This window comes from Silurus aristotelis, assembly GCF_946808225.1.
Source record: "Silurus aristotelis genome assembly, chromosome: 8".
In the NCBI taxonomy this organism is placed as follows: domain Eukaryota; kingdom Metazoa; phylum Chordata; class Actinopteri; order Siluriformes; family Siluridae; genus Silurus; species Silurus aristotelis.
Genome location: NC_139581.1, coordinates 28,421,691 through 28,438,107, shown reverse-complemented (window position 1 = coordinate 28,438,107; position 16,417 = coordinate 28,421,691). Strand labels below are relative to the sequence as shown.

At 38.4% G+C, this 16,417-nt stretch overlaps 2 protein-coding genes across 2 annotated transcripts in view; both read right to left on the bottom strand.

The window, feature by feature from the left end:
• LOC310730185 (coagulation factor X) overlaps positions 1-5,350 on the bottom strand; it is a 5,942-nt gene extending 592 nt beyond the window's left edge. The window contains exons 1-9 of the mRNA XM_083549036.1: positions 5,199-5,350; positions 4,952-5,031; positions 4,715-4,872; positions 4,577-4,601; positions 4,337-4,450; positions 2,863-3,000; positions 2,001-2,248; positions 1,804-1,918; positions 1-110 (exon numbers count right to left, since the gene is read on the bottom strand). The exon at positions 1-110 is cut by the window's left edge and continues 592 nt beyond it. Coding sequence (XP_083405162.1) covers positions 1-110; positions 1,804-1,918; positions 2,001-2,248; positions 2,863-3,000; positions 4,337-4,450; positions 4,577-4,601; positions 4,715-4,872; positions 4,952-5,021 — 978 coding nt within the window. The 5' untranslated portion in view covers positions 5,022-5,031; positions 5,199-5,350. The remainder of the gene's footprint in view (positions 111-1,803; positions 1,919-2,000; positions 2,249-2,862; positions 3,001-4,336; positions 4,451-4,576; positions 4,602-4,714; positions 4,873-4,951; positions 5,032-5,198) is intronic.
• A 1,156-nt stretch (positions 5,351-6,506) lies between these two features.
• LOC310730196 (serine protease inhibitor Kazal-type 1-like) lies at positions 6,507-10,256 on the bottom strand. Its single transcript, XM_083549062.1, has 4 exons — positions 10,141-10,256; positions 7,397-7,434; positions 6,990-7,099; positions 6,507-6,695 (listed from the first exon to the last, which is right to left on the bottom strand). The coding sequence occupies exons 1-4, from the start codon at positions 10,190-10,192 to the stop codon at positions 6,590-6,592; spliced, it is 306 nt and encodes a 101-aa protein (XP_083405188.1). The 5' UTR covers positions 10,193-10,256; the 3' UTR covers positions 6,507-6,589.
• Positions 10,257-16,417: the final 6,161 nt, after the last annotated feature.

Here is a 16,417-nt window from a genome sequence, read left to right as displayed (position 1 = left end):
CAAAGCAATGTCACTGTCAAATGTGTACTCATGGAAATGAGGATGGACGATAACCTTCTCGACCTTGATCCTCTGCTCGCCGACGTCTAGAAGTAATTTATCAAAGTCTCCTGCAACCATACACAAAAGCCCTATACGCTTTGATAACCGAAACCAAACATAGAGAATCCAAACCCCAAGAAACCTCAAAGAAATAAAACACAAAGAGGCCAAGAAATCAAGAATTCAAACCCAGAGAGTCCACATCCAAGGAAATCAAACCCCAATAGTCCACATCCAAAATAATTTAAACTCAGAGACCAAACCCAGAGTCCAAACACAAAGAAAACAAACCCAGAGACCAAACACAAAAACAAACAAACCCAGAGTCCAAACACAAAGAAAACAAACCAAGAGACCAGACACAAAAACAAACCCAGAGACTAAACACAAAAACAATCAAACCCAGAGTCCAAACACAAAGAAAACAAACCCTAAGAGTCCAAACACAAAAAAATCAAACCCAGAGTCCAAACACTAAGAAAACAAACCCTAAGAGTCCAAACACAAAGAAAACAAACCAAGAGACCAAACACAAAAACAAACCCAGCAACCAAACACAAAAACAAACAAACTCAGAGTCCAAACACAAAGGAAACAAGCCCTAAGAGTCCAAACACAAAGAAAACAAACAAACCCAGAATCCAAACACAAAGAAAACAAACCCAGAGACCAAACAAAAAAACAAACAAACCCTGAGTCCAAACACAAAAACCAACAAACCCTAAGAGTCCAAGCACAAAGAAAACAAACCCAGAGACCAAACACAAAAACAAACAAACCCTAAGAGTCCAAGCACAAAGAAAACAAACCAAGAGACCAAACACAAAAACATACAAACCCTAAGAGTCCAAACACAAAGAAAACAAACCCAGAGAAAAAAGATGAAGAAAACAAACCCTAAGAGTTCAAACACAAAGTAAACAAACCCAGAGACCAAACACAATGAAAACAAACCCAGAGACCAAACACAATGAAAACAAACCCTAAGAGTCCAAACACAAAGAAAACAAACCCTAAGAGTCCAAACACAAAGAAAACAAACCCAGAGTCTAAACACAAAAAAACAAACCCAACAAAGATTTCAAAAACTAAGAAAACAAATCCAAAAAGTTTACATCCAGAAAAATCAAACCCGAAGAGTTTACTAGGCTGCAACTAACGATTATATTGCAAATCGATTAATCTGACAATTATTATTGTTATTATTTGATTCATCAGATTTTTTTCATGCTTTGCTTATTATATCTTCATAAAATTAAAATTTTTGGTATTTATGATATACGCACAGCTAATGCGATACCGGCATTCGTTGACAACGAATTATCGATTAATATTTTGTATTATTATTATTATTTGTATCGATTAGTTGTTGCAGCCCTAGAGTTTACATCCAAAGAAATAAAACCAACAGACCCTAAGCCCTTGGTATCTCAGATATCTCAAGTCCTAAGTATTCTCCAAATAAATAAATAAATAATCCCTGAGAGACCAAATACAAGCAAATTAATTGCAGAAAGTATACAACCAAAGTTATCAAACCCAAATACACCAAAACTCAGGGAACTTAAACCAAAATAAATCAAACTCAGAGAATCCACATGCAGCAAATTCAAACCCAAAGACATCAAATTCAGAAACACCAAACCCCAAAAAACTCAAACCCAAAGACATTAAACCCAGAAACACCAACCCCCAAGGAACTCAAACCCAAAGACCTAAAATAATGTAATATACATGATGTATGCAAAGCTGAATGCTCACCAAGGGTCACATGATCAGGTGGATCCTCTAGACAGTGAGCTGCTGTAACAACCCAGCGCTTACTGATTAGTGTCCCTCCGCAGAACCCATTCTCATCTTTACTGCGTAACAGAGCCTAGAAAAGTATGCACTACAATCAACACTGCTATACATTCAGTCAGATTTACACATTAACATGAGTGCCAGTCTCCACCCACCTGCCACGGACTTCTACCCTGTGGCTGTTGCACACCGTCTACAATTCGTTTTCCTGAGTCATCGGAGGTGGGTATGGTGTACAGTGGGTCAGTGGTGTTCTCGGTAGAGTGGGTGTGGTTGGAGGTGAATTGACTGGTGTTTTGCGGGGAGTGGGTGGGGCTTTCTGCCATGTGGGTGTGGTTTAGATCATCCAATAAAGAGCGCTGTAGAATGCCCTGAATCCATTGTTTTCCACAAGGGAATTGTGCTATAAATATTTAACAGACACGTTACAGGGGTATGTTACAAGAGGCATGCTACAAGGGTATCTTACAATGGCATGTTACATGGATATGTTATAGAGGCTTGTTACAGGTGAATGTTACTTGGATATGTTATAGTGGCTGTTACAGGTCAATGTTACAGGGGTATAATTACAGTGGCATGTTACAGGTGCATGTTACATGGATATGTTATAGAGGCTTGTTACAGGCAAATTTTACAGGGTTATATTACAGTGGCATGTTACATTGATATGTTATAAAGGCTTGTTACAGGTGAATGTTACAGTGGCATGTTACAGGTGCATGTTCATGGATATGTTATAGAGGCTTGTTACAGGTGAATGTTACATGGGGTATATTACAGTGGCAGGTTACAGTGGCATGTTACATGGATATGTTATAGAGGTTTGTTACAGGTGAATGTTACAGGGTTATATTACAGTGGCATGTTACATGGATATGTTATAGAGGCTTGTTTCAGGTGAATGTTACAGTGGCATGTTACATGGATAAAATAGGCTTGTTACAGGTGAATGTTACAAAGGCATGTAAAATGGGTATGTTGTTTTTTTGTGCATTGCTTATTTTCGTTTATTACCTGTCACTTTGCAGTTCTTTCCATCCTCCTCCAGTTCATATCCTTCACCACAGCTGCAGGTGACACTTTTACCAACCGGTTGTGAGTCTCTGCAGTAATGAAGACATCCACCATTCTTGTACACACACTCAAACACCTCTAAACACCCAAACAGCCACCCACCCCCATCCACACACACATCCACACACACAAACACAGATTAAATACGTTACTGCAGCCACTGCAGCTGTACATGCTCTCACACACATACATAAGGGTTTCTATTTGGAAAACCTGATAACAGTAACACAAACTGATCTATAGCAAGGTCTTCCGAGGTCAACAAAAGCTTGTTTTTTCTTAAGAAGTATGCAATTTTGGTTGATGCCACCCACAAGATTAGCCAGAGCATAATACTTTTTTTTTCCACAGCAAGCCATTATTGCAATGCAAAGACCGCTTGGAAAGTATTACATTTGCATCAGCTTGTTTCTGGGGACATAATAAAAGCAATCTTTTTGTTTGTGCTAAAAAAAATGAGAAGCATTCATCCCTGCAGTTTACACATATTACCTTATAATATTCCTTTTTATAAGACGTAATGAAAATACTGTTTATTTAATAATTTATTATTATTATTTCTAGGCCCAAGCTTAAAACAGTCCCAATCTGTTAAATAATTAACTTTAAACTTACAGTAAGTCAGTATGCAGTTTATACTTGTAAATAATACCATTAGCTCGATATTTGCTGCTTGCTATAATCTACAATATGCATGTATTCTAGGATGTGGTGCAGAAACGCAATGTTGGACCGGTCAAGATGAACTTGATGGATAAGGAAAATCACAATAATAATGACATTTAAATGTAAGGGTGCTTTATGCTTGTCACATGTACATTACAGGACAGTGAAATTCTTTCTTTGCAGATCTCAGTGATTTTAGTAAGCCTGGGTCAAAGGGCAGAGGGTTAAGTGGCAGTTTGGCAATACTTGGGCTTGAACCCCTGACCTTCCAATCAGTAATTAAGAGTCCAATCAGCAACTATTTGTCCCATAGTTTGAATTGAAGTACACTATATGGACAAAGATATTGGGACACACCTCCTCATTATTTAATTCGGGTGTTTCACTCAGACCCAATAACACAGGGGGATAGATTTGAGAACCTCCTTTGCATAAGTAATTTTGTGAAATTTCATACCTACTCGAAATTTTTTACAGTCAAATGTATTTGAGAAGTAAAAGTGTTTGGGAACAACAACAAGGCATATGGTGTGAAGAAATGGCTAACGCTCTGCTGATCACTTAGCTTTGGAGTTCCAAACATTTACTTAGTTGATCCCAATCCTTTAGTCCATATAATATATTTCATGGTTAACAATGTGGTCGTTATATTAGGAACAAAGCGGTTCAGGACATTTTGAATGCCATCTTATTGTGAAAAACATTTAGGTGGATATGTAGTATTGAGGTACCGAGAGCGTCAGCGGACCTGTCTCGCAGTGTTTTCCGTTGAAACGTGGTGGACACACACACTCGTAAAGTCCTTCGCTTTCCGTGCAAACCCCTCCATTCAAACACACATTTTGAAGGCATCGACTCTGACCTGATCAACACACACATACACGATAAGGATACCGATGAGGTATCAGTAGAGAAACGGTACAGCAAGAATATACCGTATTAATATTCTTATAATCTTTATTATAATTATGATTATAAACAAACTTACGCTTATATCGAAACCAAAACTCTGACTGTGGGAAAACAAAAAAGCCTACGTAAATGACAAGACAATCAGGACCTATTCCATGAGCAACCACCACCAACCACACACACACACACACACACACACACACAGTCAATGTACTGTTTTCTCCGTGCTTTGATAGATTTCTGCAGCTTCTTCCTTCGAGCAAGTCTCCTCGAAACACTCGCGTTCCAAATCTCCTGGTTTCATTTCCTCCAGGAAGTAGTTGGCTCGCCGATGCCTCAGGATCCGGACAGCATCCCTGCGATTAAGAAACACTGGGAACACAGAACACTTAGTCCACGCTAGTGCTTATATCAACGCTTGCGTCGATAAACCGTTATTTTATGAACCTACCTGCTGATTGAAGACTGACTGTATATGTACTGAATACAAATATCACCAAAAAGAGCACAGATCCAGACATTTGAACTGTCCTGTAAGACATAGTTATTATAACCCATTCTTATTGTTCGTAGTATTATGATTAGGACTCTCAAAACGTTGACGGTAATTAGAACAAGTTACATTTCTTTAGCTAATACAATGCCCTCTATAAATGAACCTGTGTAAAAAATAAATCAATATACTTCAGTTTACTCACTCTGTCAAAATCCCATGTATGAATAATTTTTAGGTTTGTTCCTTTTTCCGTTTCCTTCAGCAACGCAGTGACTTTACAAAACGTGGATTTGTACTGTGACTGCTACACGACCTTTAGACGGGTGAATATTTACATTTTCACACACAGTTCATCGAAATTTGACCTGCTATTTAGCAACAACTGTCTTACATTGGGAAATAACTACGGTAGAAGAAAAAAACGTTTGATGACACCTGACTAAAAAAATTGGATTATTGCATTTGGTTCCCGTCTGATGTCATAACAAACTCCACTTTACTGGGAAGATGTTGAATGATGAGATTTGTGAGATTTTATTTCCCCACAATTTACCACTGCAAATCAAGAATGACCCAATTAATTCAATTCAATTCAATTCATTTTTATTTGTATAGCGCTTTTAACAATGAACATTGTCTCAAAGCAGCTTTACACAGATAATGCGGTGATTAAAAATCAATATGTTCTTTATGAGTAAGTTTGTCCCTGATGAGCAAGCCGGTGGCGACTGGCGACTGTGGCAAGGAAAAACTCCCCGAGATGGCATAAGGAAGAAACCTTGAGAGGAACCAGACTCAAGAGGGAACCCATCCTCATCTGGGTTACACCGAATGTCCATTTGTGGCGGGTATACAATGTTGCGGGGTGCAGTGATGATGATCAAAAGCGAAGTGTATTTCTGAGTCAGTGTAGGAGACTGTTGACATCAACTACAGTCCAATCCAGGCAGGCCTGGATGAAGTGGGAAGATCCACGGGGGGGAGAGGGGCAGTAACAGTGGTCACTGGAGCCTCAGGAGCATGTTTAACTCGACCGAGAGAGAGAGAGAAAGAGAGAGAGAGAGAGAGAGAGAGAGAGAGAGAGAGAGAGAAGAGGGTGAATTACCCAAACTCTGTCTGACTAAATGCTTAATGTTGATGAAAAGCAATTTTTGTGTTGTTGCCAAGTTTTGCCAAAGTCTCCCAATTGGATTGAATACATTTTGGGTTTCAAACCACATCGTAGCAGCTTTCGCATTATGCTGAGGGTTCTTGTGCTGCAGGAATGTAAACCTATGCTACAGTACTTAATCTAATATTTTCAGTCTGCCATTCTTGGGGCTCCTGATCAAGGCCCTTAACCCTTGGTGCCCCAGGGTCACTGTATCCTCACTGGGCTATGTGAGGAAAGAAGTATAAAGCACCTTTTTTCCTTGGTATTGTCACCAACAGGGTTTTTTTGTTGTTGAGAATTTTTTAAAGATGTACAAAAAAAAAACCTCAACCCATAATCAAGCAAATGAGACAAATGTGATGCTTAGACTTTTTAATTGTTCATGGACAGAATTTTAGTGAGATGATAGCATCAACACAAGGATTTCTATGATTAAATAATTAAAAGTGTACAGATCTCCTGGTCTTATCATTTCCAGTCCTTTCTCCTCTTGGTAGATCTTTACACATTCCCTTGTGCATCACCTTGACATGCTGGTTTCGTGTTCTGCACAGAAGAAAAATGAAATGAAATTATAATAATAATAATAATAATAAAATAATCCTGGTCTGATCCATATGCCGATTGAATATGTATATTGTAGAATTGTATATTCAAATATTTATATTAGATGTATTTATTTACATATTTATGGTTAGATGCTAACTTCATTTTATTGGCCCTGTACTTGTTCTCTGCACAATGACAAAGTTTGATCTAATCGAATCTAATTTAATCTAATCTAATCTAATTCAAACATGACTGGACACACACATGTACAACATGCACTAATTGCCTTACTTGTTTTCCATACAGAGAACACACTCAGTGGAGTACGTCTTGCCGTCGTCACCACACACCGGGTCGAACTCACGGGTGCATGTCGAGGTCACATACTTTTCGCATTCGGCCTGTTACAGATACAGCAGCGCCATATTGGTGCGAGAAATAAATGAAACAGTGAGGAGCAACTTTCAGATGAGATGTTCATCATGCCACATTACACCTTCCAAATGTTGTTCTAGAGTTTTCTAAAAGAGAACATCCCAAAAGTGCTTTATTCATTTGCAATACCATACCAAAATGTATGATAGCTTAGTGGTTGAATGCCATGCCATGCTGCCACTTCTGGGCCCCTGAGCGATGCCCTTAATTCCTATAGCTGCTCATGTATATGAATGAGATTAATGAGATAAATATGTGATTACCTCTCTGAGCTGTGACTTTTCATCTGCTGATATGACAGCTGCACAGAGAAAATATAGTTGATTACACCATTCTGCATATTACACATCTCTGTGCAAAAAAACCCCAAAAAACACAAAACAAACCCAAGGTGCAATAGCTAACAATTTCCTTTACTAATAGATTATTCACAAAATAATAACATGGCAGGCATTTAGCTTTTCAGTTAAACACATTTTTTAAACCCATTATTAGCTCAGACTGCAAAACAATATGGTCTCACAGAGTGGCTAGTTAGTGCCAAGCTAACAGAATGAACCATTTCGCATTCACAGTGTTTTTAAATCCCCTCATTTTTATTAGCATGGTTTTCTTAGTTTAGTTAGCTTGGTTCACTCAATTTTATTAGCTCTGTACACTAGTGATGGAAGGTCGGATCATTTTCGAGAGGTTTTTGAATCTTGTTAATCAAAATGAAGGAATCTTTTTTTGTCATTTAGTTCATTTTGTTCCTTTGCTTAGAAATAATATAAAATGTTACATTTTCAATAAGCAGATCCACCAAACACGTCTACATACACCTACTTTGACTATAGTACCAATAATAAAAATATGACAATGCAGCTAAATTATGCTAAACAGAATGAGTAGCTTCACCGCTGTGTCGTTACTTCTTTTGTCACATGACTCCCAAAATTATTGGAACAATAATGTTAAGAATCGGACTAGAAGAGTGAAGAGATGAAATACAGTAATTTCCCGCTTTACGAATCTCGCAGAACTGCATTTGCCACATAACTAATTTGTTTAGCTAATTTTCCCGGTCTCTCGCCGGATAGCACGAGCGGCCAAAAAGCTTATAGGGAATTGTTTTTATGGAGTTTTATTAATAAATAACACAATTTATTAATAAAAATATAATTATTAATGATAAAATTAAGTCAAATGTTAATACAGTACAGTACTGTATACATAAAAATAGCATCTATGGGTTGGCGTCTGGGCGGTTTTGGAACGTAAACACCACGTTAAACGGGGTATTACTGTACTTAATTCTGTTTCCTGTTTTTTGCACGTCCAGTAGAAAATGATTAAATCACTCTTGGAGACTACTTGTTCTTCTGAGTCACGTGAAATACGCTTTCGAAATAAACAATTTGTTCATGGACAACTCCTCACCCGTCATAGCCTGATCCATACAGTTCGGGCTGTATCGATCTGGTTTCACCCAGCTTTGTTAGCTCCAAAAACTCAGTTTTTGATAAATATGTACGCCCAGTTTTGTTAGCATGTTCCAAACAGAATTGTTATCTTGGTCCAGTGGGGATTGCTAATTCATTTCATTCAGGTTAGCATGGCCACCTCATTTCTATTTATCCTGTTTTATTATGTTTTGTTAGCTTGGTTCACTCATTTTTGTTAGCTCTTTAAACTTTTATAGATTTTTAGCTTTTCCTGCTCAGTTTTGTTTGCTTGTTGCACTTTGTATAGTTAGGTTTGATTCACTCAGTTTTGTTAGCATGATTTTACTAGCTCATATTTACTCATTTTTTTTAGTATGTTTCTCTTATTTTTGTCAACTTGGTTCACTCAGTTTTGTTAGCTCTGTACACTCAGTTGTGTTAGCCTCATCCACACTCCGAATACGCAGTATTTGATAAACATGTAAACTCCGTTTTATTAGCTTGTTTCAGTCAGAAATGTTAGCTTGGTTCAGTTGGGTTTGCTAGTTCAATTCCTTCAGGTTGGCGTGGTCATCCCATTTAAAAAAAAATTTGTTTCACTCAATTTTTTCAGCTCTCATAGCATTTTGTTGTATTAGCCTAAGCCACATTGTTTTGTTAGCTTGTTTCACTCAGCATTGTTAGGTTGTTAGGTTGTAACAAAATCGAAATCTCATTTTTATTACGTTTTGTTTGCTTGGTTCACTCAATTTTGTTAGTTCTGTAGTCTTTTTTAGTTCTTCTTCTTCTTCTATCGGTCTCTCCCATTAGGGGTCACCACAACCTATAATTTTTATTCTCATGTTTCTCCTAGTTTAGTCAACTTTATTAATTTTGTTAGCTCCCTACACTCAGATCTGTCAGTGAAATCCTCACAGATTTGTTTCGTTCACTTTATTTAAACAGGTTTGTTGGCTCATTTTACACTTTCAAGGAAAAGTTCTCAGGCCCAAAACAGTTCCTCTGTGTTTTACGGAATGTCTGTTTATTGCTATCACGTAACAGATTACGTGTAGTTAAAAATGCATGGTGACTCATTGGTACATAGAAATGTGTAGGCTACTGCAAACCTCGGAGAATTTTCCACCCAAATGCCTGCTGGTACACAAAAAAAACAGCGTGGGAACTCGGCTGTTGACAGACACCTGCGGTCCTCTTGTACATTTTGCTCAGGTTCTGCTAGCACGTTTTCAGAAATTAGGGAGTATATTTAACATGAAGCGATCTTAAACTCATTCCAAAAGACTTCTTTAGTTTACTCTCAAATCTGGGAATCTATATGAAAAATACTGCTTTCTAGAAATTTGTGACAATGAGGAAAATTTGAGGAACATTTGAGGAAAAATGGATGTGATTTATAGAAAATGCTAATAAACCAGAAAGACATAATGGTTATGATCTTGATGAAAATCTAAATCTGACCTAAAACACATTTTTATTTAGAAGATTATACACGTTTAGAAAGTTTAATACACACCTTGACTACTGGTAAACAGAATGCCATAGATATTTGTGTTATTACATCATAAATCTTATATACTCACCGGAAAGGCAAAGAAGAAGAAGAGAAACACAGATCAGCGCAGCCACTTTCATGATTGCAGAGTATATGAGGTGAAGCAGGTGTTGGTGTGAGTGTGTGTGTGTGTGTTTTTCTGTAGATTTGGCAAAGCTGTCCTGATCACACCCCGCCCCGCTCTGCGTTTTTACCCCATAGTTGTGCTTGTATATCTTCATAAATATGTTCCTACTATATGTGCATTGCTCCAGTAACCGTTTATGGAAGTGTGATGTGTCAAAACACTGACACGTTTATGTGACCGACCAATCGTTATACTCGAAAAGCTTTGTGAACACAAATAATTACACTTTGCAGGCGTGCTAAGAAGAAAAACATCGTAGATCTTTGTTTAAATGCCTTTTAATCATCTCCAGGCTGAGGAACAGCGTCAGTGAAAGGTTTCTGTCACAGGCCTATAAAACGCTTTGAGTCGCACAGGACTTGATAAAACACTGAGTGTTTGCACAGACACTTAACTTGCACAGACTGTTTTCTTTAACTTACCTTTACATTTGTAGTATTTTGTATTTTGTAGTATTTATTGGATGCCTTATTGCCTGTGTTTGTGGATACTGCTGGAAGCTGTACATTTCCCATTGGGATGAATAAAGTTTATTTCTTTCTTTTTTGTTTATCTGACTATTTGAGCCATCTGTCCATCTCTTTCTTTCTTTCTTTCTTTCTTTCTTTCTTTCTTTCTTTCTTTCTTTCTTTCTTTCTTTCTTTCTTTCTTTCTTGCTTTCTTTCTTTCTTTCTTTCTTTCTTGGCCGACTTTTTTTCACTATTGGCGTAAAAACGTTATATATTCTTTACCAGCAGATGGCAGCAGATCGTAAACCCAAGCAAACTAGTCCTTGCTACATCATACTTACCAAAAATGTCAAAATAAACTTATATCTTTATCATACACACACATATTTAATCTGTATTGATTTTACTGTCTGACCCAAACACATTTGGCAATGTGAAATACACTATTGCCAAAAGTTTGTGGACACCTCATCATAAGCTTGGTGTTTCTTTTCGAACATCCCAGTTCACACCGAGTCTTCTTCTGCTTTTTGTTTGCCTCACTAGATTTTGTTAAGATTTGTGAGATTGTATTCAGCCACAAGGATGTTAGTAAAGTCAGGTGTGTTCACTTTCATCTTGTTCAATAGTGTTGAGAGTCAGAGCTTGGTAGCAGAAAGATCTTCCACATCTTCCAACCGATGGAAACCAATATCTTTAAGTAGCTGGTTTTGTGCACAGGGGCATTTTAATGCTGGAACAGGTTTGGGCTTTCTAGATTGAGTAAAGGGAAATCATCTCAAAAAAAAAAAAAGCATCTCTAAGTTTGTGGTAACAGTTTGGAAGAATAACATATTGGTGTCCGAATACTTTTGTCCACATAATGGACTTTGGAGTTTTCCTCGAGGCACAAGATGCATCTTTAGAGGATCGTGAAAAGAAGAAAACAATTATGAGAATGTATTATAAAAACCAGTCAATTGTTAGAACGTGTGTACAGGTTGCTATTTAATGGAAGATTTGTGTTTTTAGCAATTCTATGGAAAAAAAAATCTAAATTTTTTACTGATTTAAAAGCTTAAAAGCATTTAAAAAGCATGGCTTTAAAGAAACGATACAATTTCTTTTTACGGAATTATGGAATTATCCTGGTAACTGGAAAATAAGCCCCGATATTTGTTGGGGGGTTATTTGTGAGGAATCCTCTGGGTTTTTTCAGCTGCAGGGTTTTGTTCTTTTTCTTTTTCTTTCCTTTTTATTTGATTGAATGCAATAAGGACCCTTTTTCGGCAGTGTCACCCCTTCAGGCTTGGCTCTAGTCCAGAGGTTGGCACTGTATATGTCTCTCTCTCTCTCTCTCTCTCTCTCTCTCTCTCTCTCTCTCTCTCTCTCTCTCTCTCTCTCTCTCTTTCTCTCTCTAACACACACATACATTCTTCACACATGCCCAAAAGTGCTCAAACAGTTTCTGTCTTTTGTTTTGTTTTTTCACTGCACTTAGTTCCATTCAGTTGTTTTTGAATTTTCTTTTTCAAAATTTGTTGTACGCTTTATTGCCAAAAGTACTGGGACACCTGCCTTTTTCAGCCATATGAACCTCATCCCCAAAAGGGGTAGCATAAAACTTTTCCTTCTCTTGAACTACGAGACCCAAACCTAAACCACAAATCCAGCTCCATGTAGATGTGGGTTAGAAGATCTCCTGCTACAAAACTCTGACCTCAACCTTATTAAACAAGATGAACGTGAACGTACCTGACTTTAATAACGCCCTGAATCAAATCTCACAAATCTCCACAAAATCTAGTGAAATCATCATCTTGCTAGAAGAGTGGATCTTATTATAAGATCTCATGGAGACTTGATGTGGAATGGGATGTTTAGAAGCGCATACTAATCTTATGGTGAGGTGTCCACAAACTTTTGTTCTTAAGGTGTATGTAATGTGGTTAATGTCTGTATAAAAATATAAATATACATATAGTATCTATGTAGAGGTGTGTGTGTGTGTGTGTGTGTGTGTGTGTGTGTGTGTGTGTGTGTGTGTGTGTGTGTGTCTGTGTCTTTGGGCTTTTAACATAAAAAAGAAATCAGTGTTAGGTCAAAGTTCTGTGAAGGTACATGTTGAAAAATAATATACATTTATTCGTTCATTCATTTTTTTGTTTGTTCAGATTAATGCTGTTGCTTCGGATTGTTGTTTTGGGCTGTTGGATGTTTTGTCTGTTGGATGTTTTGTCTGTTGGATGTTTTGTCTGAATCCATGGCCCCCTCACAGCGAGTGCTGAAAGTGGGCAAAGTTTGTGCGTTCCTCAAAACACACACACACACACACACACACACACACACACACACACACACACACACACACACACACACAGATACACACACAGAGATACACAGTTTTTCTCCTTTTATGCAGGGTATTATTTCTACACATGCTATTTCTTTTAAATATCCAGCAAACACTCTTTTTTGAGAAAATCTTCCACACTTAACACTGATGGTTGTAACATTGAACTGTATATAAAGATGTCCAAGGTGCAGGATTGCACTATGGTAGTTTTTTTTGATTGCGTTAATGTAACATGACGTTAATGTTAGTGTTTATGGAGACTGATCAGAGAATATGGTGGGTCCTTGGTATTGATGATGAGGTTTTGGACTTGATGGACCGTAGACTCCTGCCAGAGACGAATGGATCAAAAAGTTTGGGTCCAGTGTGAGAGGGGTCAGCCACAATCATGGCTACTTTCTTCAATCCTGGAAGTGTACAGGTTCTGGAAAATTGCAACCTTGCACACATTTTGCACTAGCATAATTGATCATATAAGTATATACCGTATTTTTCGGACTATAAGCCGCTACTTTTTTCCCACGTTTTGAACCTCGCGGCTTAAACAACGAAGCGGCTTATTTATGAATTTTTCCTGGGTTTTTCCCGGTTTCACAAACTTCAAGCCAAAAAACTGAACCCCATAACATTAGACCAATGAAATTTCCGAACGGAATTGAAAAAAACGCACCTCACCTGTGTTCTGAGCTGCACAGCTTCGGGAGAAAAAACTTTTTTTTTAAACGCACGACGATGCCAAAAGATAAACTCCCGAGAGAAATAGTTGTGAAAGGAAGGAGGAAGACAGTGAACAATGACTTACTTGGTAGGCTACTGTTTAGATACAAGTCATTGTAACGCGTTGAGTCTTGGTGAAGGGAGAGCTCGCTAACTCCAGTTGCAACAGAAATCATATAAGCACAGAGAGGTTTCCAAAACTCGTGCTTTTTTATTTTCTTGGCAACAGCGTTACGGGTTAGTCAAAGAAACTAAGAAATGAGCATCAGAAAATAATAAGGACATAATCCTCAGTCTTGCACACATGCAGTAATAGCAGAAAAATGCGGCGGCAGGCTAATCCCAAATAACTCTATGCTCCAAAAGGAAGCGCAACATATTTTACCCGTTACACCGTGTAACAGACACTGTCTTTCGTTAAAGCCTGTGTAAAGTTCATTAGTTTTAATGTAGACACCTACGGCTTATAGACTGGTGTGGCTTATATATATTTAAAATAAAAATCTTTGTCAAATTCAGTGGGTGCGGCTTATAAATGTGTGCGCTTTATGGTCCGGAAATTGCGGTATATGTGTTCAAATAAATACACTGTGCAGAGCCTGTATATTTATTTGCTGTATATTTACCCACTTACATATTACATGCTGTAGATATATTTGCACATTTATTAGCACTTTATTAATTTGCACAATTGCTACTACAGTCAACAGAGATAATTCGCGGTTCGGTAAATTTGCGGGTTCTCATTTGGAACCACACAAACAGCAAGTTGCGGTTTATCTTCAAATTTGCGGGAGTCCGCAGCGAGACCGAATGTTCAGGAATGTTAGGAATAACATTTTAAACGATGTATTTGTACACAGTAATGTACACTGTTATGTTTATGAAATGACAATGTTTAGATGAATTTACGAAGGTACCGTAGGGGTTGCGGATTTTCGGAGTTCGCTTGGGGTCTTAGAACGTAACCCCCGCGAGTTCTAGGGGGAAAACTATATTTGCATTTCTGGTAGATTGATAGATTATAATCTATCTATGTATCTATGTATCTATCTATGTATCTATCTATGTATCTATCTATCTGTCTGTCTGTCTGTCTGTCTGTCTGTCTGTCTGTCTGTCTGTCTGTCTGTCTGTGACTGGTCATATAGAGGCAGACTTTCAATCAGGGGTCAGCAGCTCATTAGTGAAATAAATTATATCAACATTTGATGTAGTGGAAAGTCATTTTCACTTTCCTGATTTTATAACGTCAATGGTGAAAGCCATTGGGAAACACAAATACAAATTAGAACGTGATCTGATGACTCTTATTTAGTTTCAGTACATTTCTTTTAAAGCAAGGAACAAAGGAATTTTATAAAGTCAGACCGTCATCAATTTTCTTTTTTTTCATGAGTAGCTGACACTCCTGCCACTCCTGTAGAATGTTTTGTCCAGAAGGATTTCTTTTTCTTTCACGTGACCATCAGACATTCAACAGCCAGGCATGCCGAGCGTGAGGTCATCGCTAGGCGGCAGGTCCATTGTTTGCTAACGCCAGTGAGTGGGTGTTGGGGCGTGCTGCATGGCACTGTGTGTCATATGAGACATCTTTGGGGCGTCAGGTAAAGTTTATTTTGAAGGCGCTGAAAGTGCCTCGCCGAGAAGGAAGGTTTTGAAAACATTCCATCGCAATCCGACTTCGCACTCACCACCTAATGGGGTCGCAGACAAAGACGCGAAATGAAACGCAGAGTAAAGAGGTTTCGCGTTTCTGTAATCTTTGCTCGTGCTTTGCAAAAACACACACACACATATACACACCTACAGAAACTTACCAACTACCAGAAACTGGGCGCAATGTAAATACAAAAGCCCTGTGGAATTACCCTTTCTTGTCAGTGTACCACATATTTTGTTTAATTCTGGTATGGTCATTTGAGAAGAATATCAATCTCAATATCTTTTAACAGGTTTGTACCAAATGTGTTGATCATTAAAACTGCGAACTCGCATTAAAATCCATGATGTCCAGCTCAAATTGGGGGCCACCAGTAGTTAGGAAGTATTTTATAAATCAAGGTGGCAGAAGGAACATGAACTTGTGCAAGGTGAGGAAAACTCTCCGTCCCCCGGCGGCACTTTGATGCCACTTGGCGGCAAGTTGTATCTGTGGGGGGTCCACACGCGTCCTGCCCAAACCAATATGTCTTCCTTCGCGCACACAAAAGGAGCGTATTTAGGACTGAGGTGTGTGTGTATGGAGCATGCCTGGCAGGTGGCTGATGTCGAAGCGACTAGGCAAGGAGTTCAGCAGCCAGGAGTTCAGCAGGCTGGGGATCTGGAGAGAGCCCTGAGCCTAATTGGCAGGATAGGCTCTGCTGGAGACTTTTGTTCACGTTAAAGAGGCTTAGCATTGCCGCGTGTAGTAAGGCCACTGAGTCCGCTTCTCCACGCGTCTGGAGTGTAATCTCCAGTGTAATTCTCTAAGGGGGAGGGTGTTAATAACAAGATGAGGATTTAAGAAAAAGGAGGGGGGGGGGGTGATAAGTAAAAAAAAAAAAAAGAGGACCCCTGTGAAGAAGTCAAGAGTGATGACTTTGTTTTGACTTTTATGCCGATATGGGACTCGCAGTCATCTGGTTCGCAGGAGGCATAGATTGCAGGCCCCCAGTGAATGCTGGTTGTTGGCCAA